The 27,596-nt window shown below is 37.8% G+C and overlaps 1 protein-coding gene across 2 annotated transcripts in view; it reads right to left on the bottom strand.

Annotated features, from left to right (window-relative positions):
• ryk (receptor like tyrosine kinase) overlaps window positions 1-27,596 on the bottom strand; it is a 216,293-nt gene that overhangs the window by 10,228 nt on the left and 178,469 nt on the right. For both annotated transcript variants that reach the window (XM_039762357.1, XM_039762358.1), the window contains exons 12-14: window positions 24,274-24,406; window positions 2,068-2,177; window positions 511-670 (exon numbers count right to left, since the gene is read on the bottom strand). In XM_039762357.1, coding sequence (XP_039618291.1) covers window positions 511-670; window positions 2,068-2,177; window positions 24,274-24,406 — 403 coding nt within the window. The remainder of the gene's footprint in view (window positions 1-510; window positions 671-2,067; window positions 2,178-24,273; window positions 24,407-27,596) is intronic.

Below are 27,596 nucleotides of genomic sequence, written 5' to 3'. Positions count from 1 at the left end.
TCAGAGTAGCTAATTTATTCAACATGTAAACATCTAGAACACGAGAAGCAAAAAATAAAATGTATCTAGAGAATTTCAGTACTGACATGAGAACATACAAACTTTAAACAGACAATGGAATAAGATGGGGACACTATGTTATTATTCTGTATGCATAGTCATTTTAATCAAAAATATGTAATTTTATGTCAGGCTATCAGAATGGAAACCAGAATATAAAAATGATCAACACATTATAAAAAGCATATATTTATTGCATTATAAATATAATATTAGGGAGAAAAGTAAAGTAGAGGAGCAGTAATTAAAGATGCTCTGAAGAGTGTTTACTTTAAAGCAGAGGAAATGTCTGTATTTAGTGCAAGAAAGCAAATAAAAAAGCTTATACTTTGTGATTTATCTTCTGAAGATTAGCCTCTAGTTTTATTATGTCAAGTGGTGTACCTCTCCTTTCATATTATATTGATGTTAACACTATTGGGTTATAAATAAACAAATTCATTTTCTCACCACATCACTAGCATTGGAGAAGTCATTGTTGACAAGACTCTCGAGGGCCATCCATCGTACAGGACGATTTTCATTGTCTCCCAAGCAATGATAGTCCATTGGAAAGAGATCGCGTGCTAAGGCATTGTCTGTAATTTTTACCTGCATTCCATCATCGATTCTGAAAATAAAAATGAAAAATACATATGAATGAAATACTTGAAATGCAGGTTAATATTTAAAAAAAAAAGGCTAACTCAATAGTAAGATATATGCTTCACAAAGTGGTTGTAAAGTCTAAACTGCCATTCAATAACAATACTTTTTAACTGTAACACAGAAACGACTATGACTTTACATAAAACAAATTAAACAGAAACAACAAAAGCATATAAATTCACTGCTCTTTGCAGGTATTTTCCTTGTTTTAATTTATCTAACCATCTTCTAACTTGCTTACCCATTGCAAGATTATAAGGACAGGAAGCCTATCTGCATCACTGATTACAAGGAAGGAACCATTCTGGATGGGGATTTTTCTTGCAAGCCACACTCATAAGCAAACTCACAACAAATCACAGCAAGCCAATTTAGAGTTGCCAATTAACCTAATATGCCCATTACTAGAATAAGAGAGAAAAATCCTGAGCACCTTGGGAAATCCCATTTAGGAAGCAGGACTCAGTAAAAATATAAAAGTGATCGCATGGATAGGATTTGCTCAAAAAAAAAGACTATTACATAAGGTAAACATTCGTTTAAAGAAAAAATGAAAAGTATTGTCACTAAAAATTATTCTGATGTTAACCAATTCCCAATTTACTCACTTTGCACTACTAGTTTGTATTAATATTTGAAAACATCTGAAAAACTTTTTTTAAACCAACTGATTAACCATTAAGAGTGGAAAATAGTTACATTAACTAAAGATGCTCAAAACAGCAAAATGCTCTAGCTATCAGTCAAATTACTACATTTGCATTGCCCTAACTATGCAAGTGATACACTGAAAGGATGTATATTCCTTTAAGAAAATTAAATGTTTAAGATATCTGTAAGTGACTTGATTGGAAACTCATTAACCTCATTAAAAAATGCTCTCTCTTTTAGATCAAGTTTGGTTGTCTTCTTTACAGAGCTTGTATGTTTTCGTAGTATTTATAATACACCAAATGCAACTGTGACAAAATGACAGTTTTCCTAGTTGGTAAGAACCAAAAATTACTGCAATCAAAATCGCATATATTGTAAAAAAAAATTACAGAGTCAGAAGTCCTCTTCTGCTACTAGTAGTAAAGTTAAAATGTGGTTTATCAATAAACGTTGCCTCCGACATTGCTGTCTTTTATGTGATTCTATCATAGTGAAAAAATGCTCTCCCAATGTTTGTTGATTCTTCAGAATTATTTTCCAAAGCAGCAGTACAGAACGCAGATACATTTTCAAACACACCCTTATGTGCTTAGAGTAGAGAGGTTTGTACATATGTTATGTTTATATGAGTCATATGCACTTTCAATCTAGTTTTCTATTCTGAAAAGAGATGCTCACTATAATCTATTTTTATTGCATACTTACACGCAATTCCTGGCTGCTAGGTCTTTGTGAATTACCTCCCGCCTTGCCAAGTAACTCATCCCACAGGCAATCTGAATGGCCATATGCACCAAGTCTTGTTGGGAAATGGCCTGCTCACAAGGAAAAAGAAAAACACACAAGACAAATTTATGTGCAAGAGACGCAATATGCTTAATTAAAGCAAAATTTTAGTTTTCACATAACAGCGATACTTAACATTTGTTGGGTTTTACACACTTATGTATAATGAGAACAGTCTCTTTCAAAGGAAGACGGTATAAAGCGTTAAACAAAATTATGATCAAAACTTTAATACTGTTTGGATGCTCTTGAAAAACCACAAGAATTTCTGCCTTGAAAAAATCATATCGATTATAAATTTATAAACCAATAAGTACAAACATTAATAATGGGGTCAGGGGTGATGTAAAGTGAAGAATTGGTATATTTTATATTACTTTTTTGTATCTAAACTCTCCCATTTAATTGTTAAATTAGTACAGAAAACATAAATAATAACTAGGTCTCATCAATGGTGACCCAGAACTGAGATAGGCATGATGCATAATAGAAAGATAAATGGTTAAAATAACTATTTTTGTGAGGTTTTTATAAAATGCATCTTTGAATATTCGATAGATTCATAAAGTACATACAGATAAATCAACTCTTACCCCAACCTCCACAGTACCCTCTAAGACTAATAGATTGTTTGAAATAGGAGACTCTAGACTAATCACAAATGCTTTGGCAGTAAAGGTAAGCAGCCACAGACAAGAGGGTAAAAAAAAATGAGACAACATTATTAATGAACAGAAACATAGCATTTCAAAAGCTATAAAAATATACTTCCCTCACTGATACATTTGAATTGCCCTATTGATCAGTAGCATAAATAAATGAAGTGGCATCAAAACTAAAGGCTAAATCACTTATAACAACCTTTGAAAAATTTCAGTGAGAAGGTCTGTATCAGATAGTATTAATTGAATTTTCATGGGCAGAATTCTTTAGCTCAGATACTTTATGAAAAATTTTCAAATCTGCATAGTCAAAGTAGTTTTAAAATACCTCTTCGCAACCTCTGGTAAAAAAAAATGAACAGCTAAAAAACAAAAACAATAAAAAAAAGGGAAAGAAATTTTAACACATATAAAATTCCGATTATTCAATGGAAACTTTTTGATGCACAGAGCAGTTTTATCACCTGAAAGAATTTAGGGGACACCTCTCCTCAAAACATATATTTTATTTCATGTAGATGTTTAATAATGTTCACCCATGGTATAATATCTAATTCTCATTAACTCTGACCTTTAAAAGTATTTAGGGTATACTACCCACACTAATATCTATATCATGCTAATATTTCTCCTATACATAGATTATACCTTACTCTACGGCATATTGTGCTACTCTAACAGTTCTATTGGAATGTTCCCCTAACTGGCTGATGCAACTAATGCACTTAGTTCATGGTGTTAGAGAAAATATTAATGCAAACCAGAGAAGAACACAGTTAACTCAGTTTAATCTCATAATGTATAAAATAATTTATTATATAATCCTATATGTTGATGTTAAACCACATCAAGATGTGGCAATACACACCATACAAATTGGTAATGCTAGGTATTTCAGCTTCCCTTGCAGCTACTCCCTGTTCCCCAAAGTAGTGAAATAATCTCTTATTGGGTGTGCTGCATTTCCAAATCTGGAGCTTATAAAACACTTCCCTACCCACTCTTGATCCTCAAAGCTCACAAAACCAACCTACGGTTCCAACATTTGATGCAGAGATGTCTGTTTGTGCAACCCCAGCAAATGCACAGATTATCAGCAGGCTGTAACTCTCCCCTTAGTAACTGTCTTAATTAGATCTGCATAAAGGCTATTACAATAAATATCAGATGCTACAAATGACAGCATGAGAGAAGAATACAAATTTTTATTTTTGTATAAGAAAGCAATGGAAATACTTCTTAATTCATGGATTGTAAAATTGGATGTGGTACATCTTATGTCAAGGCAAAAAGGGTCAACAGCTCCTTCACTTTTTGAAGACAAAGAGGAAAGACTATCTAATGAGATCCTAATTAATTTGTAATAGAGGATCTAGCCTCACAGCCTGCTACGGTAGACCATTTTGAAGTTCACTCCAAGGACTTTGTTGGTATAGAAAGCTTCTTTTACTGTGAGCAAAAAATTTCAGTTACAATGCCCTGTGAGCTCTACTTAATATTAGGCAAAATAATTATCTATTCATATATAATAATTTTATGCCTTGCAGAAGGCACTTAAAATGTATTTATTAAAGTGGCATATTTTTTTTTTACTTTTCAAGTCCATAAAATGAATTAATCATTAATTAATTCACAAAGTTAACAAATAGCACAGGAAAACTGATTTAACTTTTTTTTACCTACAATTAAAATATTTTAAAATTGCTACAAATCCTAACATTTGTTGGTACCAAAGTCTAAAAGCGGCCAACCTCATAAAATTCTAGACTTTAATTAAAAATTACTACCCAGTTTAGTTTGTCTTGTCATTAGAATTTTAGTATTTTAATAGTACTACATAATTATTGATATTAGTTAGTGATGCACGTCTGCTAAATAAGCTAAATCTCATAAAAACATTAGATTAACATTAGATCACATAATTATTGAATTTTATTTAAACAGTTCTTCGGTTGTGCAGAAATTACCAGCTTTACTGTAAAAGCCAGAGAGGTTTTATAAAAGCTCAAAAATAATGTTCATTTTTATTTCTCGACACACTAAAACACACCCTGTCACTTGGTAAAAATGGTGAAGCTGCAATTCGAATGTGCATGTAGGATCATTTTAATTTGCCTTCAAGAGTTGCACTGTTAACTGGGCTACCAAATAATTTGGTCTAGTTTTTGTTAGTGATAAAAAACAGAATATACTGTATACATACAATAATAAATAATGTTAATAGTCTATATTCACAAAAGCATTTTTTGTGTGGCCAATAACCTTGTTTGGGGAATATTTTCCTGTAAACTTGCCATGTGGACAGCTTAGATGGAACCGCCTCCTGATCAGGAGCCTCATGCTGCTTTGCAAGGCCTGTGTGACATCACAGAAATATAGCAACTAATGTTGGATTGGGCAGCAACAACCACACCCATCTCCCAAGTACCATATAACATGCTGATCTTGGAAGCAAGCTAAAAATGTGTGGAAAACTTAATATGTTTAAACTCAAAATGCACATGCAGAAGGACACTTATAATGTATTGGTATATTCTCGTCTTAAACATAAACTTTGTTTTTGGTATGGACTTGTATGTGATCTGTGCGAAATATGTGAGCCTAACCCTTTAACAGTATTATCCAGAGTGCTGTACAGTTGATGCATACAGGAAAAAGGGAAGAATCTGTGTGATTTAGTGATGTGCTTATTTGGTAGCAGAAGTAGTGAACGTGCAAAAGTGTCAAGAGAAAAAAAACAAAAAAACTGTACAAGATGATTGCCTCCTATCAAATATGTGAGGGGCAGGCCTTTGTAAATTCATGCTTCCTTTCTGCAACTGTCTGCAAGATATTTCACTGTTCTGATATTTAATTCTATTCATTTTCTGCCAAGCAGCCACAGTGGTGCAGTAATTAGCACTGCTTCAGTACAGCTCAGTTCATAATTTGGGCCATAATAATCGGTCCGATGTAGTTGGAAGCCGGCAGGAACACTTAAAAGACCACTGGACTATTATAATCCACTCAAAACTAGTTCAGTTTCTCTTTCCCCATTGACATCAATGAATTATGCTGACTTATGTTACTTAATTAAACTCAGGGTGAAGTAAATTTAGCAGTTTTCGCTCATCACTAATCAATTAATTTTTGATATAGACTAATAGAGTAGCAACTCTTGCTCAAATCTCCTGAAGTTCAAATGCCAAAAATGTAAACGTAAATAATCATGGTTAACGTGCAAATAATAATGGAATATAAAAGTTTCTGGCAGCAACTCAATGTGTGTAGAAATAATAGGTAAAAATACAAAGCTAATAAACAACTGATGATTGAAAAGATTTATCAATCACTGCAAGGACGTTTATGTGCATTGCTGAGATGTTTCAAGCTGAAGTGGCACATTATGCTGTTAAATGTTTTTCAATGTATGTACAAGGCACATAATGTAATCTCACAATAGTAAAAAGATATATTTGATATATTAGTTTTAGCTGGAATAAGGAAAAATTCGGGAAAGTATAAAATATCTCCTTTCATGTTCATGTTACTTTAAATACTATTGTGCAAGGAGGGTTGAAATTCTAGACTGGCAAGGACAGTATATCACCTTTCTTTAGGTGACTAAGAATGTTGCGGCCAAGTCACAAGTTTGTGCAACCCCTAAAAACACAAGTGACAAGCTTGAGCAATCCCAAAAAAAACAAAAGAAACAAGACTATTAAACTTTTTAACTGATTTAAATGCATTTTTCAAAGTAAATGCAATGAAAAAGCAAAGGTCAACAGAAAAGAAAATGTGGTGTCATTTCAATCAGCCATTTTGACTCTACCTGAAGTCTCTCCCTGAGTAATCCATTTTTTTGAAAGGCTAAAACATTTACTTCTGAAACTTTCAGATAACATATGGAAAACCACTCAGTCAATAAGCTGGTATTTGATTTTTACTTATACTTGACATAAGAAATTTATGCCATCTAATATATATTTTAGCTTTTACTGATGTAGCCAAGATAGAGATGAAAACACAATTTGCATGAATATCTATATATATATAATTCACTAAAGCAAGACACCCATGGAAAGCACGCCGGAAGGGGCGTGGAATCACTTAGCCGCTGACAAGACAGACACCTATGGCGCACGCTGGGAGGAGCCATACCCACCAACTCCAAGACCATTGGATACGACGACAACTTGCAGAGCCACGCCCACCAACTCGGACGCGACGACACAGAAAGAATGGCGTCATTTATATTCGTCTGTCGTACAGGCCTCATGTACCTCCGAGCCACCTTGACTGTTCATAGAGGCATGTTTCTCGCGGAGGCAAGTCGCCATATGCAGCGTGTAAAACGGTTTGCGAGGGGTATCCCATGGGATCCTTAAAACAATCCTTTACAACTAAGGTTAAAACCCAACGAAGTAAGCAGTCTTTAAAAACCAAGTTTTCGGTTACAACGCACGACCGCGTGCACCATAGCAAACTGTTTTACACGCTACATACAACAATTCGCATCCGCGACAAACATGCGTCGTCTTCACTCACAGACAATTATATGTTGCTCTCTCCAGAGTTCCATCTTTTCATTCACTTTCTGTTGTATCCTCAAACCCACCCCTTTTAGACAACTGTGTCTTTCCAGAAGTGTTCAACCATCAACAAAAAATGATGTGGCGTTTGTTATGCTGCGGCTTCACTATTGTGTTGTATTTTGCTCTCTCCAGAGTTCCACCTTTTTATTCATTTACTGTTGTATTCTCACACCAACCCGTTTTAGACAACCGTGTCTTTCCGGAAGTGTTTAGCATTCAATAAATAATTATGCATGAGACTGAGCGTGTGTCTACCTGGCGCAGAGAGGCGTGGGTAAGCCGTTGAACCCCATTCGGGCTGCAAACTGTGGAATTCCCACTAAGTGCGACTCATATGCTCCCACTGGTTGCGTCCCTACCCTTCGTACACACAGCACTCCCACCTCGCTACTACCGTGGTCGGGTGTCTTGGTGGATCATATATAGAAAAGCAGCCAAAACCGCACAGAGCAATGAAACGTCTATGTGAGTCACAGGTGCATCTGGACTGTGTAAAGACAACAACGACTCCAGTGACGAGTTGGAGGTGGGCACATGAGCGGGCAGTGCATACTGACCGAGAAATCAGCAGACTAACATGACGGAGGGAGCCGAGTGGATGTCCTCTCCTGCTGTTCCACACTCCGCACCTGAGCGCAGTGCACTCGCATCCCTCCGTATGGCAGGAGAAGGCGCGATGGTGGTCCGCCAGTTTTCAGTCACGGACGATTGTGTGTTGATTCGTTCCGTGCATTGTTACAATGTTGCTTTTCTTGCTGATTTATTACATTACCTATTTTTCAAATGTTAAATTTCTCCCAATAAAAAAATCGGCCTGATTATGCGGCGTATGGTACGCCGCGGGTTGGCTAGTAAGTTTTATTTATTACCAATATGTAAGTAAAAAAACAAATGGCTAATTTTTATGAAAAAGATACTTAAAAACACAGCATGTGCATACCTTTTAAGAAATACTAAGTGGGAGTGCTTTTTATTTCAGCAGAAAACAAGTATAATTAGGTTGGTCTCTGGTGCCATGTTTTGCCTCAATTTTGCAATTTTATTTCACACCTCTTTGTAGCTCAAGTGCAGCCAATCTGTGAGGGACTCTCAAGCACTGAGAAACTCTATACAGAACATTTTCTAAACCAGTGATTCCCAAACTCAGTCCTGGGGAACCACTATGGGTGTAGAGTTTTAATTGGACTGCTAGCCTGTTATTTCCCAGTGTCTGTGCCTTGGGGTCAAAGTAGAAATTGCAAAATTATGTTTGGTAATTTTTTTTAAATAAAATGTACTGGGCAGTTGTATGTAGATATTGTAGTTTTATAAACAATAATATCATCCTGCTCTTCGTTCGGCTTCTGCAGGTGATCTGGTTATTTAATCCATTATTTACTAATTAGTGGGTTTGGCACTGAAGTAGTTGCAGCCTTTCATCATTCAAAATTGAAATATCTATATATATAATTCACTAAGGCAAGACGACCATGGAAAGCACGCCGGAAAGGGCGTGGATTCACTAAGCCGCATACAAGTGAGACACCTATGGCGCACGCAGGAAGGAGCCACGCCCACCAACTCCAAGACCATTGGATACAACGACAACTCGCAGAGGCACGCCCACCAACTCAGACGCGACGACACAGAAAAAATGCCGTCATTTATATTTGTCTGTCGTTGAGGCAACATGCAGCTCCGACCCACGCTGACTGTTCATAGAGGCATGTTTCTCGCGGAGGTAAATCGCCATATGCATCGTGTAAAACGGTTTGCGAGGGGTATCCCATGGGATCCTTAAAACATTCCTTTACAACTGAGGTTAGAACACAATGAAGTAAGCAGTCTTTAAAAAACGAGGTTATGACACACGACCGCGTGACCATAGCAAACTGTTTTACACACTACATACAGCAATTCGCATCCGCGACAAACATGCGTCTTCTTAGATGCTCCTGCACTTTGTACACACCCCCCTCCCACAGAGCAATGAAAAGTCTACGTGAGTCACAGGTGCATCTGAACTGTAGAAAGACGACAACGACTCGAGTGACGAGTTGAAGGTGGCCACATCAGCAGGCAGTGCTTACTGATCGAGAAATCAGCAGACTAGCATGACGGAGGGAGCAGAGTGGATGTCCTTCTCCTCTCCTCCGCGCCACACGGACGATTGTGTGTTGGTTCGTTCCGTGCATTGGTTAAAACCCAATGAAGGAAGCAGTCTTTAAAAACCAATAAGCCCTGTGCCTCTGTTTCATTACCGTCACACCTGCTTCACCAATGCAGGCCCCGCAACAGGGCAGCCAACCGGGTAACCAAAGTCTTTGGGTTCAGGGGGGAGTATGGTTACAAAGCTGAAACTTAAAGGAATTGACGGAAGGGCAGCACCAGGTGTGGAGCCTTTCACTTCATTTGACTCAACACAGGAAACCTCACCCGGCCAGGACGCAGACAGGATTGACAGATTGATAGCTCTTTCTCGATTCTGTGGGTGGTAGTGCATGGCAGTTCTTAGTTGGTGGAGCGATTTGGCTGGTTATTTCAGCGAACGAGACTCCGCCTGCCAAATAGTTACACGACCCAACAGCGTCGGCGTCCAAATTCTTAGAGGGGCAAGTGGCTTTCAGCCACGTGAGATTGAGCATTAACAGGTCTGTGATGCACTTGTATGTCCGGTACTGCACGCGTGCTACACTGAATGGATCAACGTGTGTCTACCCGGCGCGGAGAGGCGTAGGTAAGCCGTTGAACCCCATTCGTGATGGAGACCGTAGCTTGCAATTGTTCCCCACAAACGAGAAATTCCCAGTACGCTCGCACTGATTACGTCCCTACCCTTTGTAAACCCCCATGTGACTTGGTGTATTATATATAAAAAAGCAGCCGGAACCGCAAAGAACAATGAAAATTCAACGTGGAAACCGACTGAGGCGGTGTTTGGAAAATTAACAGTCAACGTGACTCACAGGTGCGTGTGGACTGTACACAGACGAAAGTGACTCAGGTAGGGAGTTGGGGGCGGACACATAAGCGGGCAGTGTGTACTGAACGAGCGCCATTCAACCCCATCCTTCGCTTTGAAGGCGCGACGGCGCTCCTCTGGTTTTCAGTCACGGACAATTGTATGTTGGTTCATAGCGTGCATTGTTGCAATGTTACTTTTCTTGGTGGTTTATTAAATTACGGATTTTTCAAATGTTTATTTTTTCCTTTGTGCTTAAAAATCATTTAAAAAGCGGCCTGATTATGCGGCGTATGCTACGCCGCGGGTTGGCTAGTTTCTTCTAAATGTAAAAATCATGCTGCGGGGCTTTTCTGAATGCAGATTCACAGAGAAGAACCCAACAGCTAATTAAATGAAACCTGAAGCCACAGTGGGTCCTCAGGACGAAGTTTGGGAACCACTGTTCTAAATGCTTTAAGTGGGCAAATCAATGACATCTGTCTCCCTTTTTATAAGGATTCCTTAGGTAAGTTTCTTATATGTGTTGGATTACAGATGTGTCCTAAAATTGACTAAGGTTTATGTTGCTAGCAGAGTACAATAATTCTCAAGATACCTTAACACTTGAAGTAATTCATTTTCCCCTCTGTTCTGATTATAGCACATATCTGCTTAGGGGAAGTAGCACCACAGTATGATACTGCCTCCAAGATGTCTGACAGCAATCACAGAGTGATGTGATGTGTTTACTTTGCAAACAACATATTTTGGATTTGTTGTCAAAATGTTTTATCTCATTAGAGCATAACACATTTTTCCAAAAGAAACGGCTTCCATTTTGCCAGAGTATCAGACATCTTAGATTTGTGGAAAATATGGCTATAATATTTGTGGGAGACTGCCAAAAACTCTTAGAATCTTAAGGTTGCCATTGGTCTCTTAGTAGTCTACAAGTGATGTTCTCCTTTTTAATTTTAGAAGAATGTGCAGATCTTTGCAATATCCTAGTTGTGTCATGTTTCCTCCATTTTTCAGTGATGATCTTCTCAGTATTACATAATATATGCAGACATCATAATTCAATTAACTCTCCCTCTTCTAATCTGTACCTTTCAAAAATAATGATCTCATACTTCCTCTGCTACCAGTTTGTAAAACATGGTAACCTGTGCACTTAAAACCCAGCAACCATCAGGAAAATCCTGCAGAATAAGCTAACAGGGAAAATATCTATTGATGTCAGCCGAAAGCAAATTAGCTTTGATCACTAGAAAATGATTGGTTAAATCTGGACACATGTACAACCTTCATTTCAAAGTAAGTACACACTTAAGCAACCAACACATTGAATTTTTTTAATGAAATATTTGCTTTTAACTTAAGCATTGTGAGTTACGGGATCTTATAGGGGGAAAAAAAAAACAAACAGTCTCATATGATATGTTTTGGCTTAAATCAAGAAAACCCAAACATTGCATTATGAATATTGTATGTGATGACTGGGAGACTCAAGGGTAGTGATCCAAAAAACCTCATTCTGTTATAATAACCCACACTGTTAGGCTACTTGCTTGTTCTTTGGATTTAAGTGCATCTTCTTTTGTTTAAGGACATACCGGGAAACACTGATATAAATATATTTTAGTACAGAGATATGGATCTCCTCTCTTGTTGAGGAAAGTGATTCCCTATGCAGATGTGTTCATATGTTACATTCACATACTATGAACACTTAAGAGTTTTCACTTACGATGTCTTACATTCCACTTTGTTGTGTTCATGCTAATTTCCATTTGATAGAAACACAAGGTCATTATTGATTTACTACTTCGTTCATACAAAAAGTAAACACGTTTCTAGTATTTTGTTTCATAAAAATAAAAAACAAACTAAACTCTTTAATCATGGATTGCTTTGTGCCAAATACAATCTGATGACAAAAATGTAATTTCTGAGCAATATGCCTCTTTCAACCAGTTCACTAATTTGGACCTTACTGCTTTCCATGAATTGTCTACTTAGGAGCTACCCATTTGAAGATAACTTACATAAACAATTGCCCACTAAGAAATTCCCATAGCACCTAAATAAATAAATATTATAAACATATAAATAGTCTTAAATATGAATTGGGACAGGAAGCATACTGACAGAATAACTGGGAATGTAGCTGCTGTGCTTTGGGTACAAAAGTGGAAAATTGGTTTACCAGTGCAGTTGTAACCCACTCTTCTCCTAACAGGACTGCAGGCAATAGTAGGAAATAGCAGGATTACTGTATAAGCAAAACAAAAATATTTTTCCATAGGGTGTTTGGTTTTAGGTTGCATTATAGGAGCCTGTTTGGACAGCTCAAAACAGATTGTGTCAGGTATAGAGTACTGAGAAGTGCAACAGACTGAGAACAATATTAAGGGATTTCATCTCATGGTAGGCTTGAGTGCTGGGCAAACCAAAATTGTGCCTACTCTCACAGGTATTGTTTTGAATAGAAATTGGATGGATCATATTACTGTCTGAATATAAATTCAGGATATGTATAGGTTTCTGAATTGTATACAGCTTTTTAGAGCAAGCCACCCACCCAAGTAAATAAATGCTGGGAAACTATGTTTCTTGCTTCTTGAAAACACATTGTTGCAAAATTCAGTTTGACATTTTCAGTGTTGTAATCAACAAACCATGGAGACAAAAGAAATACATTATGAATAAAGACTTCCTTTTAAAATTCAATTAAAAAACAATTCAACAGGATATAAAAGGCTTTTTGAAGTTCTGGTGGAGATGCCACTCCCACCATATAATTGTTCCATGTGTTTGTAGCTTATTCCTGTTGAGTGTTCAAGTAGTCATAACTCTAATGAACTAATTCTAATAAATAATGCAATTAATCAAACCATGTAACTGCTACAACAAGGTCACAGTCAATAATAAAAAGGCAACAGGGATTCAAAAAGGCTTATATTAATTTCTGCAAAATTCATCTTTTGCATTGTTTTGTTTTTTATTTTTAAAATCTAAATGGAACTGCTTATACAAAAAGCATAAATGGAGAAATACTGTTTATGTGGCAACTAGTACGCAAGGACAATAAACATTTGTCATAGATGACGATTACAGACATATCCTGTTCTCTGAAAACCTGTTTCACAAATAGACTGCTGGATTTCAACTTAGCAATTACAAAGTTGCAGAGAATGAAACCTGCAGAAGACCAATAAAGAAAACATAAAATAAATTCACTGTGCTGGATAGCAACAATAGCTGTAATACATGATTATATATTTTCTTTTTTTACAAATACATAAAGCATACAAAGTATTCATTTTTAAATATACCCATCAATCTTCATGTTCCCTCAGCATGTCACCTTAGAGATTACTGGTGGAAAAATGCTTACATAAAAGAAAAAAAAAGCAGTATATGAAGGAGGTACAGACTAAAATATTTAACCCTGAATAAAATCTCGTGTTATTTGCTGCCCACTTTATATAAACTTCTCCCTTCCATCTTAGTAATGTTCAATAATTTAAAAAGTCTGAATTAGCATAAGCCGCCCTACTTGTGGGTATTCTTAACAAATATAATGATTTACTTCTTAGGGTACAAATACATAATATACAAGAATAGCTGCATGAAATATTCAATATATTAAAATGTGTAAAGTTTAAATATTCTAAAAGTGTAACAGAAACTTGTCATTTACACACTGATAATGCTCCATAGAGGGTTACATTACAAGTACAGGTTGAAAAAAACAAACAAAAAAAATCATATTCATTATCACTTATCTTAAAATAGTCTAAACCGATACCCCCACATTCTTATGTTTGAAATCTGTTAATTTTTGCCTTCTGGGAGTGGTTCTTAAGAGATCTAGGGCCACTGGTAAACAATCAAAACCATACCATTTTCTAAGTCTACTTAAGACTGAGCAGGGGTGCAGTGGGTTTGGAGCTTATCTCAGTAAGCACCAGTGCACAAGCCAGGAAAAAACCCTGGACAGGTTGTCAGTCCATCGCAGGCTGAACACACTCACTAGGGTGAATTTAGTGTTGCCAATCCACCTAAACTGCATGTCTTTGGACTATGGGAGGAAACCAAAGAACCCAAAAAAAATCCATGGACATACATGGAGAACATAAAAACTCTACTCAGCATGTGAACCTGGACGTGACCCCAATTATTCAAATATTAAAAATGTTATGATACTTCTGATCAGCAACATCGAAATAACATAAAGCAACATGCCCCATGCTTATATAACCAATCCCCATTTTTTCAAAGTTTTGTGAAAATGAATACATTTTACATCTTGTATCCTTTTAGGGGGTAAATCCCTGGAGTCAGTGGATTTAGCATGCAAAACTTCAAGTCCTTCTGACCATTTTTGATGAAAACGACTATTGGTTTACTCTTTATTCTAACAGCATAGTTTGCTGCACAAAGATGATTTTTCAGGTCTTGTGAGACAAAAATGGGGGGGTAGAGACTACAACAATTACACTAAGACAAACAAAATTATTACAATGAGAAAAGTTTAAACAGACACTTAACCTTAATGTAAGCAATGTATGAATCCAAAGGGAATAAAATACTAATCATACAGGAAATTAACATGCACACGCAGTTGTCTATCCTGTTAGGTCACAAGAGACAGTGAATGCATGCACATATAGCACACTCCTAGCATATACTAACACTCAAACATGTGAACCTACCCACATTTTTTTGATAGAAAGTGATACCTTTTTATATGAGGATACAATTACATTGATTAAAAAAAAATTACTAGTGTTTCTAACAGATTTACTGATTTTTAATCTTTCATTCACATATGACTACTGTGCCTAGTTTTCAGTAGCCATTCCTTCAGTGTCTTAATGGTCAACTCCCTAGGCTTATCCTTTATTAGTCATTTTAAATGCTAAATGATTATTACAGAAATCAGTCGGTTTCTTCCTTAAATACACATCAAATACCAGTGTCATCTGCAACAGAGAAAAGATGACTCCAGGTTGCAGACCATAATATGCTTTCCAAACAATGTCAGTTTTCTTTTGCCCATATAAATCTTTTCTTCTAGGTTAACAACTGGCTTTGTGTTTAAAACTCTGCTGCTTAGGTCAGGATTCTGGCATCATCCTTTTATATATACACCTAAACTTATATTTATTTATTTATTTTTATATCTATACTAATAAAAGGCAAAGCCCTCACTGACTGACTGACTGACTGACTGACTCATCACTAAATCTCCAACTGACCGTGTAGGTAGAAGGCTGAGATTTGGCAGGCTCATTCCTTACAGCTTCCTTACAAAAGTTGGACAGGTTTCATTTCGAAATTCTACGTGTAATGGTCATAACTGGAAGCTATTTTTCTGCATATACTGTAATGGAGTTGAGTGCGAAAGCTGTGGGGGGCGGAGTTTCGTGTGACATCATCACGCCTCTCACGTAATCACGCAGTACGTAGAAAACCAGGAAGAGCTCCAAAAACCGCTGATGAAAACATACATTATATAATTAAGAAGGAAGCGAAACAATTAGAAGCGAGCGAGTGACATATAAAACCATATTCAGGGGCTCACGTGAACTGACGCAGTGCGCAGACAAAAAGCAACAGTTCCAAAGAGTGCTGAACAAAAACTGAATTACACAGCTATGCTCAGATAGACAAACCACACGCCGTGGCGCAATAATAGAAGCTTCGCCTCTAGAGCCGGCGTCCGAGGATCAATTCCCGAGAGGGTATGCACTGAGTATGTACGCGCGCTTCACGATTCATTTTAGCCTCGCATCCCCTTGGTTTGAGACGATGAAAAATATGCGGTTAGCAGAAAGACAGATCACCAATTGAAGCTTTATGAATAATGGATACTTTATTCGCGATCAATGATTGTTTTGGTAAAGCCATACTCAGTGTATTCATTAGATGAACGGTAAAAAAGTAAGAGCGAGGGGAAGGTAAGTTATTGAGGCACGCAGGCAAAACCACGATAGCACGCGGGCTCGATGTACTGTAGTGCGTGTCAACTCGATCTGAATTGTGCGATCACTTTTGAAAAAGTATATCTTTTCAAGTTCTAGTTAGTCCATATGTGTCAAACTCAAGGCCCGCAGGCCACATCCGGTTTGGCGTGTAATTATATCCGCCCGAGATCATTTTATATATTATTGTTATTAATGGCCCGGGGATATGAAGAGCTGGTAACACAATAAACTACAGATCCCATAATGCAGCGCTTCAGCTGCCTTGCCGAACACTTACCGCGTTAATCAAGTCTAGCTTATGATGCTGCAAGTTATTGCGAAGCTAGCCCACACGATGCCAAGAGAAAAGGTGATTCTGAACATAGAGCCTTTAAAAACCGATGGGAGGCTGAGTATATGTTTACTGACATTGCCGGTAAACCCGTGTGTCTCATTTGTGGAGCTAATGTGGCTGTAATTACAGAATTTAATCTAACATGGCACTATGAGACAAAACATCAAGATAACCTGAAAGACCTGAATGCAATGCACAAGATACAGAAAGCAGAAGAGTTAAAGAAGAATCTTCAGCAGACATTTTTACCCGTGCAAAATCACAAAGTGATTTCAAGTGAAGCTACTTTTATGGGAGACACAAATGCACCAGTGCAACTTGCCCCACTTTCCCTGTTGCCAAGTAATGTTGAACCAAGTCGGCACAACGGTGTTCCCAAATAGCACTTTGCTGATAAACTGAGCGCACTGCGCACTGAGTTCGCACGGCGCTTTGGTGACTTTGAAGAACAAAAAGAATTTTGAGTTGTTTGCAACCCATTTGCCGTTGATGTGGAAACTGCACCTGTGCAGATTCAGATGGAGGTGATTGAGCTGCAGTGTAATGGCACACTGAAGGCAAAGTACGATACTGCACGGCCCGCACAGTTTATTCACTCCATTCCTGCAAAAATGCTCCAGCTCCGTCTACATGCGGCTCGAACCTTGTGCATGTTTGGTACCACATATCTGTGTGAGAAGCTCTTCTCAGTCATGAAGACTAACAAAACAGCACACAGGAGTCGCCTCACTGATGAGCACCTGCAGTCCATCCTGAGAATCTCCACAACACAGAACCTCACACCAAACAAACGAACTTGTTGCCAAAAAAAGATGCCAGGCGTCCAGCTCTGATTAAATGACATAAGAGCAAAGACAACTGAATAATTTGATTTGTTATTGCTGAAAAGAACAAATTTTATTTATATTTCCAGGGTTTGTTATGCACCATGTTCATATTTGAATTTGTATACTTTTGACAGGATATATTTTTATGGAAAGCAAAATCTTTTGGGATATTTAAAATTTAAGTTTATTTTTTATATAGAGAAAAGCCAAGCAAAATGACACCTTTTATTGGCTAACTAAAAAGATTACAGTATGCAAGCTTTCGAGGCAACTCAGGCCCCTTCTTCAGGCAAGATTTTATATAAAATAACATAAGAGTAAAGAAACTTGAATGTTCTTTTAACGTTTACTTTATTTCTAACTTGTATAATTTAGACAGGATATATTTTTATGGAGAGCAAAATATTATAAGTTATTTAAGGTTTGAGTTGATTTATTCCGGAATAATATTCTGTCGACTAAATAAAAATTCCTTCTATTTAAAATTTAAATAAAACTTAAACAGATACGATAGTTCATAATATTCTGGCACCCCCAGCAACAGTTGCTCGCACCCCAAAGTCTGTATATATATACTCAGCAAAAAAAAGAAACGTCCCTTTTTCAGGACTGTGTATTTCAACAATAATGTTTTAAAAATCCAAATAACTTTACAGATCTTCATTGTAAAGGTTTTAAACAATGTTTTCCATGCATGTTCAATTAACCATAATCAATTAATTAACATGCACCTGTGGAATGGTCGTTAAGACCTTAACAGCTTACAGAAAGTAGGCATTTAAGGTCACAGTTCAAAAAACGCAGGACACTAAAGAGACTTGTCTACCGACTGTGAAAAACACCCAAAGAAAGATGCCCAGGGTCCCTGCTCATCTGCGTGAACGTGCATTAGGCATGCTGCAGGAAGGCATGAGGACTGCTGATGTGGCTAGGGCAATAAATTGCCATGTCCGCACTGTGAGATGCCTAAGACAGCGCCACAGGGAGACAGGAAGGACAGCTGATCATCCTCGTAGTGGAAGAGCCCGGATCTCAATCCCATTGAGCACGTCTGGGACCTGTTGGATCACAGGGTGAGGGCTAGGGCTATTCCCCACAGAAATGTCCAGGAACTTGCAGGTGCCTTGGTGGAAGAGTGGGGTAACATCTCACAGCAAGAACTGACAAATCTGGTCCAGTCCATGAGGAGGAGATGCACTGCAGTACTTCAAGCAGCTGGTGGCCACACCAGATACTGACTGGTACTTTTGATTTTGAGCCTCCCTTCATTCAGGGACACATTGTGAAACATTTTTTATTTATGGCTTATGGTGTTGACTTTTTTACTGTTCATACAAATATTTACACATTAAGTTTACTGAAAGTAAAAACAGTTGAAAGTCAGAGGACGTTTCTTTTTTTGCTGAGTGTATATATATATATATATATATATGTATGTGTGTGTGTATATGTATATATTTAGATATGTATGTATATATATATGTTTATATATGTGTGTGTGTATATGTATATATGTATGTATATATATGTTTATATATATGTGACAAAACAATTACATCTGACAATCATGTTACGTTATTTTCAAAATGTTTCCTTTTCTTTTTCATTGCTTCTTTAACACACTACTTCTCCATAAGCTGGTGTTTTGCTAGTATATATATTTATATACTGCATATTTTATATATATATATATATTTTATATATATATATTTATTTTATATATATATATTTATATATATATATATATATATATATATATATATATATATATATATATATATACACCGTATATGGTGGGGATGGTGCGCTGCTGACCTCACTCGGGACGCTAGGGTGGGGTGGGGGAGTACTTCGAAGACCTCCTCAATCATACTAACATGCCTTCCAATGAGGAAGCAGAGCCTGGGGACTCTGAGGTGGGCTCTCCCATCTCTGGGACTGAAGTCACCGAGGTGGTCAAAAAACTCCTTGGTGGCAGGGCCCCGGGGGTGGATGAGACACGCCCGGAGTTCCTTAAGGCTCTGGATGTTGTAGGACTGTCTTGGTTGACACGTCTCTGCAACATCGCATGGACATCGGGGACAGTGCCTCTGGATTGGCAGACCGGGGGGGACCGGAGGGTGTGTTCCAACTATAGAGGGATCACACTCCTCAGCCTCCCTGGAAAAGTCTATTCGGGGGATAGTCGAACCTCGGATTCAGGAGGAACAGTGTGGTTTTCGTCCGGGTCGCGGAACAGTGGACCAGCTCTACACCCTTAGCAGGATCCTGGAGGGTGCATGGGAGTTTGCCCAACCAGTCTACATGTGCTTTGTGGACTTGGAAAAGGCGTTCAACCGTGTCCCTCGGGGAATCCTGTGGGCGGTGCTCCGGGAGTATGGGATACCGGACCCCCTGATAAGAGCTGTTCGGTCCCTGTACAACCGGTGTCAGAGCTTGGTCCGCATTGCCGGCAGTAAGTTGAGCCCATTTCCAGTGAGAGTTGGACTCCGCCAGGGCTGCCCTTTGTCACCGAATCTGTTCATAACTTTTATGGACAGAATTTCTAGGCGCAGCCAGGGTGTTGAAGGGGTCCGGTTTGGTGGACTCAGGATTGGGTCACTGCTTTTTGCAGATTATGTTGTCCTGTTTGCTTCATCAGGCCGTTATCTTCAGCTCTCTCTGGAGCAGTTCGCAGCTGAGTGTGAAGTGGCTGGGATGAGAATCAGCACCTCCAAATCCGAGACCATGGTCCTCAGCCGGAAAAGGGTGGAGTGCCCTCTCAGGGTTGGGGGAGAGATCCTGCCCCAAGTGGAGGAGTTCAAGTATCTCGAGTCTTGTTCACGAGTAAGGGAAGAATGGATCGTGAGATTGACAGGCGGATCGGTGCGGCATCCGCAGTGATGCGGGCTCTGCATCGGTCTGTCGTAGTGAAAAAAGAGCTGAGCCGTAAGGCAAAGCTCTCAATTTACCAGTCGATCTACATTCCTACCCTCACCTATGGTCATGAGCTATGGGTAGTGACCAAAAGAACGAGATCACGAATACAAGTGGCTGAAATGAGTTTCTTCCGCAGGGTGTCTGGGTTTTCCCTTAAAGATAGGGTGAGAAGCTCAGTCATCCAGGAGGGGCTCAGAGTAGAGCCGCTGCTCCTCCGCATTGAGAGGAGTCAGATGAGGTGGCTCGGGCATCTGATCAGGATGTCTCCTGGACGCCTCCCTGGTGAGGTGTTCCGGGCACGTCCAACCGGGAGGAGGCCCGGGGAAGACCCAGGACACGCTATAGAGACTATGTCTCCCGGCTGGCCTGGGAACGCCTTTGGGATTCTCCCGGAAGAGCTGGAAGAAGTGGCCGGGGAGAGGGAAGTCTGGGCTTCTCTGCTTAAGCTGCTGCCCCCGCAACCTGAACTCGGATAAGCGGAAGAGGATGGATGGATGGAGATATATATATATATATATATATATATATATATATATATATATATATATATATATATACATACATATACACACACATTTATAGATGTGTGGCAGGCAGACAGGACAGAAAGCCTCGGTGAAGGAGTGTGTGGCTGATGCTCAAGAGAGGTTTGAGGGTTGCTTCTGCTGAGCAGACTGGAAGCAGGAGCGACCAACTACTCTAGGACTAACCTTTTTAAAACACTGCTGAAAACACATTACTTTAACATGGCCTTCTCATAACTTCACCTTAATTTAATCCTGATACTTTGTATGTTCAATTCATTATATTAACTATTCATGGTGGCTCTAAAATCCGTACTGACCCCTACTTTCTCTTCTGTTTCTGTTTCCGGTTTCTTTGTGGTGGTGGCCTGCGCCAACACCACCTACTCAAAGCATCATGAGGCTCCAACATTGATGAACTAAAAGCCAGAAGTCTACATGACCATCATCACCAAGTCCTTCTGTGAGAACCCTAAATACAAAGAGGACTGTTTCATTTATGTTAGGTAGAATGCCCAGAGGGGTCTCATGGTCTGGAATCCCTGCAGATTTTATTTTTTTCCCCAGCCGGAGTTTTTTTGTTTTTTCTGTCCACCCTGGCCATCTGACCTTACTCTTATTCTATGTTAATTAATGTTTACTTATTTTTTTGTCTTACTGTGTTTTTTATTTTTCTATTCTTCATTTTGTAAAGCACTTTGAGCTACATTTTTTTGTACGTAAATGTGCTATATAAATAAATGTTGTTGTCGTTGTTGTAACCTCCTCCACAGAAAGGCCAGTGAAATAGCAGCGGGAGTCGAAGGGAGTACAGCTTGGTGTGGCAGCCTGTACATTCCAGCAGGACTGGCAACAGGGACCCAAGTGGTATCAAAGAGTTATCTACGTCTGCTGATTGATGTCTCCTCATCTTGTACTAAGGAATTCGAGGATGGTAAGTTGGGAAGACATTGGACTTTAGAAAGCAGCACCTTGGCTCGAGGTTTTAAAAAGAATATGTCTGCCTTTGGATTTTAACCTCTTTTTATGTATATATTTATTTGGACTTTTAACCTCCACATTCACTTTGGTTTTATCAGATTATTTAATAAAACAGGCAGTGTGGTATAGTGGATAAGGCTCTCATTTCAAACCCTAAGGTTGTGGTTCAAATCCCGCTACTGACACTGTGTGACCATGAGCAAGACACTTGACCTGCCTGTGTTCCAATTAGAAAACCAAAATGAAATATAACAAATTGTACCATAAATGTTGTTTACATTGCCTTGGATAAAGACATCAGCCAAATAAGCAAATGTAAACAGAAGATGAATTAGATGTGATGCACTAATTGCACTTTGTTTTTGAATTGATTTTAATAAAAGTACTGACACTTTCTGCATCAACTCCTCACTGATTATGTGTGTCATCATTTCTTCAGCTCATCTCGGTACAAGAATATTGACGGTTACGGATTGAAAAGGCTCCTGGGAGCAGCCTATGAAGCATAAAGCCAATCTGGACTGCCACTATATATGCATTTACATATATATACATACATATATACATATATATATACATGTTGTGGCAGACAGCTGGGGGTAATGCCCAGCCAGGACGGGATAGAGACTATACCTCCCTAGGACCAAGAGAGGGCAGCCGCCCTGGTCTGTATGGGGGTCACGGGAATCGAGCATGGAAGCTCAACCCTACTGGGGCCTGTGGCCACCACAGGGGGGGTGCCCGGAGGATTGTAGAGCCCTGGATGTCAGCACGTCTGCTACACCCAGAAGTGCTGTTGGAAGGAATTCCAGAGGCACCCACATAAATATAGAAATATACCTTTTGCTAATCCTATACTGAATTCATGCAATGCTTTTATAAACTTGTCCCACTATCAGCTGATAATTGATCGAGTCACACATTGCCCTATCATGAGTGTACGCACTCCTTTATATGAGAGCTAACCTTGTGTGTGTTTGTTCTCACTCATTCACACAAAACAGAGGTGGTCTCTTGCATCTCCCTTCCAACACCTGGCAAAACACACTTTTTAATTCCCATCCAAAGCACATGTTGCCAACTTTCTCCTTCTTGCTGCTTTTAATCTAGTGCTAGCAAGCCAGCAACTATAAATGAAGTGGAGAGGTGGTGAATGGAATATCTCATTGAGGACCCTTTCAAGGAAAAACAGCCTCAGTGCCGTCCACCCTACTCCAAGAACACTCCAGCCATCTGTCACAAAAATTACCCAACACCCCACAAAGTATACCTGAGAAATATGCAGGTACCATGTCATTAATTTTAAAGACATAAAAGAAACAGGATACAAGTAACTTATATTCAGTTGAACATTAAAAGATAAACTTTTACTTCCACATAGGCAAATGGTGAGAGTAACTATAACACTATGTTGAAAATAAATAAAGATATATTGATAATTTTTAATAGAATAACAACAAAAAGATATGTTGTTAATAAAAAAGAGTGTATCCCTTAATGAATCATTGTAAATAAACTAGTATGCCTAAGCAATTGGCTAAATAGTCAGAAAATCAATAATGTGTTATTTTTCATCCCTCTGTCATTTTAAAGACAGGATTATTGACAGAACCTATAAAAGTGTTAGATTAATTTGCATTGTGATGTGGATTAAAACTAAAAAAAAAAACAGCTTTGTGGTGTTGACCGATTAGTGTTTCACTGTTATTGTCATTACTGTATAGTTATTTCTTTTTTTTAATACAAAAAAGTTCAGTGAGTTAACTAGAATAATTTAATATACTGTACCTGGGCAAGGGTTTATTAAAACTTTTTTGTATAAGAAAATAATCAGTTATTTCTGTTTTACAGAAAATAGCAACATACTTGAAGAAACTAAAAAACGAAATTGGTTAACATGCAGTTAAAAGTAGTAAATGTGTGATTAATCACGATCAAACTCTTTAACTGAACAACAGACCTATTTACTGCTGTAATCATACTCGACAGAATCACCTAGCAGATGTTAATAATATTCAATAAAAAAACAGTTAAAATTAAGCCAATAATTTAAAGGATTTTTGAATTTAATTGACTTGAAATCATTTTGAGTGATATATTTGAGAAGGTCTATTAGAACAATAAAATTGAACAAATAATATATGTTTAATATACTAGAATATTTAAAATTTTAACATTAAAATTAAGTATTGTATTTAACAAGTGAAACAAAGTTAAAAAAAATGAATATATCTCTGTTTCAAGGCAAAAAAACCTTTTAGGCATGCATTGTTGCAAAATATCTTTTTTTAACATCAAAATTCTGGTAATTTTTGCATGAATTCACATTTAATCACACAGCAAAATTTTTGACACACAAAAGAAATGAAGTAAATGATGCCTTACCTGTGGATTATTAGCCTCGGCCAACTTACACTGACGTAAAAAGAGTTTAAGGTTGCCCCAATTCATGTAAGAAAGCAGTACCATGGGCTTTTCACCTTCTTCTGTGCACACATGACTGATGGGAAGCAGATTTCTGCATGAAAATAACCATCATAAAGAGGGTTAGTATTATTCCACCTAAAATACAAAGCTACAAGTGTTAAAATGAAACTTTACTCATTTTTAATCTATGGAATTTTAAGTCGAGTGCAGTTATTTTTAATTGTCTTCATAACCACATATTTTATTCTGACAGAAAAAAATGTATCCTAATACTTTATAGAAAACTTAGAAAGATTTCTAGTATGGTTTTGGGCAAAAATTTTCACACATTTCTTCTTTCTTTACTGCTCTTAACTCAGAACTTCACAGGGAAAATAAGGTTTTGTTTGCCTGTTTGACTACAAAGACATGTGTCTTATAGGAAAGCGAAACTCTACTTTTCATTACCCAGTCTTTCACCATATTCATTATGACAAAATTTCTGTCATAATGAAATATTTTTATGATCTCATGTTACATGATGAATGTCCAAATAAACAGAAAACAAAAATTTCTGCTTCCTTTTTGGCTAATAGGACAGGGATAACATTTATGTACTTTGTGTAATTAATATAGCTGTTCAAATAAATTGTAAAATAGTTAATTTATTCATCTTTATCATGGGAAACATTTAATGATCAGGAAAACATGCCCATTTTTAAAAAACACTATTGCTCAGAATCTGTGCTCAAGAGATTTTTCTTAGAACACTGGGTCACTTAATAAATTGTAAATTCATGACTTCAGTCTCTGACTTGTAAATAACTGCTCTTGCATGCCCAAATACATAATGGGAAGTTCACAGTGTTTTGATTTAACCATAAAATTACTGAAGAGGAAACAGTGTAGAGTGAATTATTTATTCATCATCTACTTTACCAGATTAAAAAAATGTAGAGTACAGCTGACATTTTCAGAATACTTACATTATATTCTCTGTAATATTTTGTCACACTTGCATATATTAAAGGTTTTCATGAAAATAGTGCTAAAGGAATACACCAAACATTTTTTTTTAATATTTACTTACCCCTTGTAGTTTCCTGTGGTGGCCTAGAAAAAAATGTAATCTTCTGTTTTCATGAGACAAAACAGTTTATGATGCAATGAAACATAATAGTGACCAGTCCAGTTCAATGGCCAATGATGTAAAAAAAACATCAATGAGGAAAAAAAAAAAAAAAATGCTTACATTACCCATTTTGCATAATCCACATCTGTCATATTCTTAATAAATACAAAATTTGTGAATTATTTGCTTTAATATTACTATTTTCTTGTGGAAAAATGTAATTTCCATAATACTGTGCACAGTATGGCTAGTCTGAGCCATTTAACTCGTGTAGGTGAAAGTAAAACCACAAGAAGCCAGCATTACAAACATGCAGTGTAAATGTTTAAAAGCATAATATGGTTGAAAGGAGATGTCATATAGTAATTTATTATAAAATGTAATGCGTTACAAGCAGTGTGTTACTTCTGTATGAAAAGCTGCACATTTCACTGGCCAGCATTTATTATTAAATCCTAAGCCCATTAATCTTCATGAAACTGACCAGAAACACAGTCAAATTTGATATTTTCATTTTTTATAAATACTGTAGTATCCCTGGTTTCCAGACCTGACAGGGACATGCACGTCAGGTGGCTACAATCTGTCTGAGGTAGTTTAATACCTGGAGAAGACAGCTATAAAAAGCAGCCCCTTGAGCAGCGGAGGGTGGTGAGCACAGACACAGCATTTAGAGAGCACTTTGGTTGTGTCTCCAGGCTGCTAAAGCCTATTGGTCCTGATGTGTGGTCACGGGTTAGCCTTGGGTGTGGACCCTGGCCTTCCCGGATGGTGTGGCATATGGGTTACCTTTGACATGGTGTAAGTGGAAAGAGGCAGAGCCAATTGGTGTGTACATGTGAACAATGAGCTGAAGCAGCTGGAAATGTTTGGCACTGTTTAAGATTTGAGCAGTGTGAGCAGCTGTGTTGTTCTTATATGGTGAGTAGATGTTTCTTACAGGGAGAGCTTCTGTTCTCTTTCTCCGATCTGAGTTCACCTCTGTTATAGCGCATCTTTATGTGAAAACAGCAGTGTCAGCTCAGGGCGAGCGACTGAGAGAATAAAACTAAATAAAAAAACGCTAACTTTAACAAGCACTATAAATTTACAGCAGCTGTTACAGACGCAAATCAAATGTATATTTTTATTGTATAATATTAGCAATAAGAGCAGCTCTCTACTCAAAACAGTAAACTTGAGAAGCTGCCAGCACCGAACCCAGAAACTCTTGATTGGGAATCAGCAGTTCTTAGCATTGAACCACGCAAGTTGTCGCATCAACTGCCTACCGTAACCTGCTTTCTTTTTTCTTTGGTTATATTCATGAATAAAAGTGCACTTGTTTTGTTATACTTGTACTTTTTGTGTAAGTGTTTATTTGATATTTGGACTTCAGGCTTCACACCTTATACACATGTCGTAAAGACGGTCCTTGGGTGTGTGTGGGAACTGTTAACATTTGAAACTGATGATTGCATATAGCATGGAGCTGACCTCTCTATACTATTCTGTCCTCTGCATCTGCTGGAGTTCAAAAGAAATACCAACATGCAGCAACATGTGGACACTGGCCAAGATCGGGGAAAAAAAACAAACAAACGCGGTCACTAACTACAACTGCATGAATGTATGCAAATGAATATAATGCTGCATTAGTGCAACAACGTTTTCCGAAATGTACAATACAGGTTATAAACTGAATTATTCCAAATGTCATATATACCTCTCTTTTCTGTCAGTGCGGCTTTGACATCATGGATCAGAAGGTGCATACTAATTCAGTGTGAGCAGGAACAATCAAAAATAAAACTGAATAAAAATTTCACATCCACAGTCATTCTTAGTCACGCACACCATTCACATCCATGTCCACAGTTTTGTCAGTCCCAGTCTCGTTTGCGCATTAAGATCTGATACGGTTTTCAAATAAAGAGGTTGTATAATAAAACAAGTTTGTTTGTTATACCACGTCTTTATCTGAAAATGGAGTCAGATCCAGGGGGTGTGTGGGAGCTTGAACGTGAGTGAGAGAATAAAACTGAAAAAAAAAAGGCTAACTTTAACTATAAATTTACAGACACAAATCAAATGTATGTTTTTATTGTATGATATTAACAATAAGAGCAGCTCACTTCTGAAAATGTGAAATTTGGGAAGCAGCTGATATCGAAACCGCGACCTCTTGTTT

This window comes from Polypterus senegalus, chromosome 1 (genome assembly GCF_016835505.1).
Source record: "Polypterus senegalus isolate Bchr_013 chromosome 1, ASM1683550v1, whole genome shotgun sequence".
Taxonomy (NCBI): Eukaryota; Metazoa; Chordata; class Cladistia; order Polypteriformes; family Polypteridae; genus Polypterus; species Polypterus senegalus.
Note: the sequence above shows the minus strand (reverse complement) of the source record. Positions and strands in the feature narration are given on the sequence as shown.